We start from the raw sequence: 2808 nt of genomic DNA on the forward strand, positions 1-2808 counted from the left end.
CTATGAGAAAGGATTTGGATATTTTCTCTACTGGGATTAAGCAGTGGTATCATTTGATTTGCATAATAAGGGGATAATTAGATCTCAGGTACTTTGATTCCTACTACTACTGCGTAGTCTTACTATTCTGATGATGATGATGATAATAGTGTGGTAGCAACAATATTTATTAGGTACTTATGTGCGAAGCACTTAGCATCGTACTTCATTGATTCATTAAGGAGATGTTTTTATGGTGTCATAATTTTTTTTTGAGACAGTGTCTAGCCCTGTCACCCAGACTGGAGTGCAGTGGCATGATCTTGGCTCACTGCAACCTCCACGTCCCAGGTTCAAGCAATTCTTGTGCCTCAGCCTCCCAAGTAGCTGGGATTACAGGTGTACACCACCACTCTTGGCTAATTTTTGTATTTTAATAGAGACAGGATTTCTCCATGTTGGTCAGGCTGGTCTGGAACTCCTGACGTCAAGTGATCCATCCCCCTCAGTCTCCCAAAGTGCTGGGATTACAGGCATGAGCCACTGCACCTGGCCTCTCATTATTAACATTATACATAATAGTCATGAATAGTCAAACTGTGGTATAGGTAAAATGTTATAAACAAGGCTTTGATTTGGTAACAGGAAGTTTTCTCATTTCTTTTGATCTCCTTTAACTCTTCTTGAACCAAGAAAAAATGCCCCCTGTTGTGGGTATCATCAGTACTGCTTCTCTTGGCTGACATATGTAGCTGTGTGACTTTGGGGTTGTTAATATTAATAAATGTCTTTCAGCCTGTTTCGTTCCTTACAGTAGAATGGAGGCATTGTTTAATTTGTATGAATGTTAGGGAGAGGTGAAAAAATGGACATAAACTACCTGAGACCTTTTAGGTATTCAAAGTGGGCAACTAATTTTACACATCTATAGCGATGATTCTCAACAGGGTTGGAGAAAAGGGCATGTTATCTACAGAACCCTATCAGTATTTCTGAGTAGGACCTTTTCCAAATCATATATGATAGCCCACAAATGGACATTATTTTTTCTTCCTTTTCTTTCCTCTTCCCTGAACTGTTGAACCATTGCTATCTCAAACAACTTTAAGAGACTGTTATGTTGCGTGGAGTGGAAGAAAGTTGAAAGCTTTCTATATAAGTAGTAGTTCCCAGCTCACTGTTTATCATATTACTTGGGGATCCTCATTTAAGCAGTTTCATTTGCTCAAACTACTATACAGAAGTTCTTAAACTGTAGTTTGCATGCACAAGAAGTGCACATTCCTAGGGCTCCATTCCAGAGATCTGATCTATTCATCTGGGATGGTATTCATCATTCTGCACATGAAATAAACTTCCCAAGCTTACGATGCTAGTGGTGCTCTAAACATTCTTTTTTTTTGAGACGGAGTTTCACTCATGTTACCCAGGCTAGAGTGCAATGGCGCGATCTCGGCTCACCGCAACCTCCGCCTCCTGGGTTCAGGCAATTCTCCTGCCTCAGTCTCCTGAGTAGCTGGGATTACAGGCATGCGCCACCATGCCCAGCTAATGTTTTGTATTTTTAGTAGAGACAGGGTTTCACCATGTTGACCAGGATGGTCTCGATCTCTTGACCTCGTGATCCACCGGCCTCGGCCTCCCAAAGTGCTGGGATTACAGGCTTGAGCCACCGCGCCCGGCCAGGCTCTAAACATTCTTTAAGAAACACTAACTTAGAGTATAATTCTCTTTCCTTGTGGGCTGATGGCTTGATAAAAATGAGAGGGGTGGGGAAGCTTTTGGTGTTTGAGCATGAAGAATCCAATTGATTTCCTGTAAATTTTCAAGGGTTGCATTCAGCCTTACTACGTCTCCTTGCCACTAACTACCCACATTTATGTATCGTGGATGACTGGATCTGTGAAGAAGAAATCACAGGGACTGATGCCCTGCTACGGCGAATGCTCCTGACTAATAATGCTAAAAATCATTCTCCCAAACAACTCCAAGAAGGTACAGTAAATTATTGATACTCTTTTAACCCCTTTTATAGTACAAGGAGATGCTAGGCTAATTAAAATCTTACAATCATGCAGAATTTTCCTGTGGATATAGCAATGTTTTGGTGAATATATTTTAAGTATATAAAATACTCTTTGGGTTTAAGAAATTTTAACCATTTCCTTCTTTCCTTTTTCCTTCCTTCCCTTTCCTTTTTTTTTTTTTTTTTTTTTGAGACAGGGTCTTCTCTGTCAGCCAGGCTGCAGTGCAGTGGCATGATCTCACCTCGTTGCAGCCTCCACCTCCTGGGCTTAAGCAATTCTCCTACCTGAGCCCCACAAGTAGCTGGGACTATAGGTGTGAGCCACCAGTCCTGGCTGATTTTTTTAGTTTTTGTAGAGACAGTGTTTCACCATGTTGCCCAGGTTGGTCTCGAACTTGTGAGCTTCAGTGAACCTCCTGCCTTGGCCTCCCAGAGTGCTGGGATTACAGGCATGAACCAAATGAGCCTGGCCAGGAATTTTAACCATTTATTTCTGATGTGCTTGTATCTTTTCTCTCATAAGTCCTATATTATATCACTAAAAAGGTGGTGTGGTTTTAGAAAGGTTCTAAACTGGTTAGAAGTAAGTGTAGTGGACTAGGACTGTATACTTGCTGTTAATGGAGAATGTTCTTCTAGATCAGCACTGTTAAATAGAAATATAATGTGAGCCACACCTATAAACTTTCCAGTAAAATGAAACAGGCAACAGCAATTTAAATAATAATTTTATTTTATCAAATATGGCCAATATTATTTCTTTTTGTCTCTTTTTTTTTTTTTTTTTTTTTGGACAAAGTTTT

At 40.3% G+C, this 2808-nt stretch overlaps 1 protein-coding gene across 3 annotated transcripts in view; it reads left to right on the top strand.

The window, feature by feature from the left end:
- The window catches only part of INTS2 (integrator complex subunit 2), a 65478-nt gene that overhangs the window by 48257 nt on the left and 14413 nt on the right, over positions 1 to 2808 (top strand). For all 3 annotated transcript variants that reach the window (XM_017539830.2, XM_017539832.2, XM_017539829.2), the window contains exon 17: positions 1810 to 1974. In XM_017539830.2, the coding sequence (XP_017395319.1) occupies positions 1810 to 1974 (165 nt within the window). The remainder of the gene's footprint in view (positions 1 to 1809; positions 1975 to 2808) is intronic.

Source organism: Cebus imitator, unplaced genomic scaffold, assembly GCF_001604975.1.
Source record: "Cebus imitator isolate Cc_AM_T3 unplaced genomic scaffold, Cebus_imitator-1.0 Scaffold121, whole genome shotgun sequence".
In the NCBI taxonomy this organism is placed as follows: domain Eukaryota; kingdom Metazoa; phylum Chordata; class Mammalia; order Primates; family Cebidae; genus Cebus; species Cebus imitator.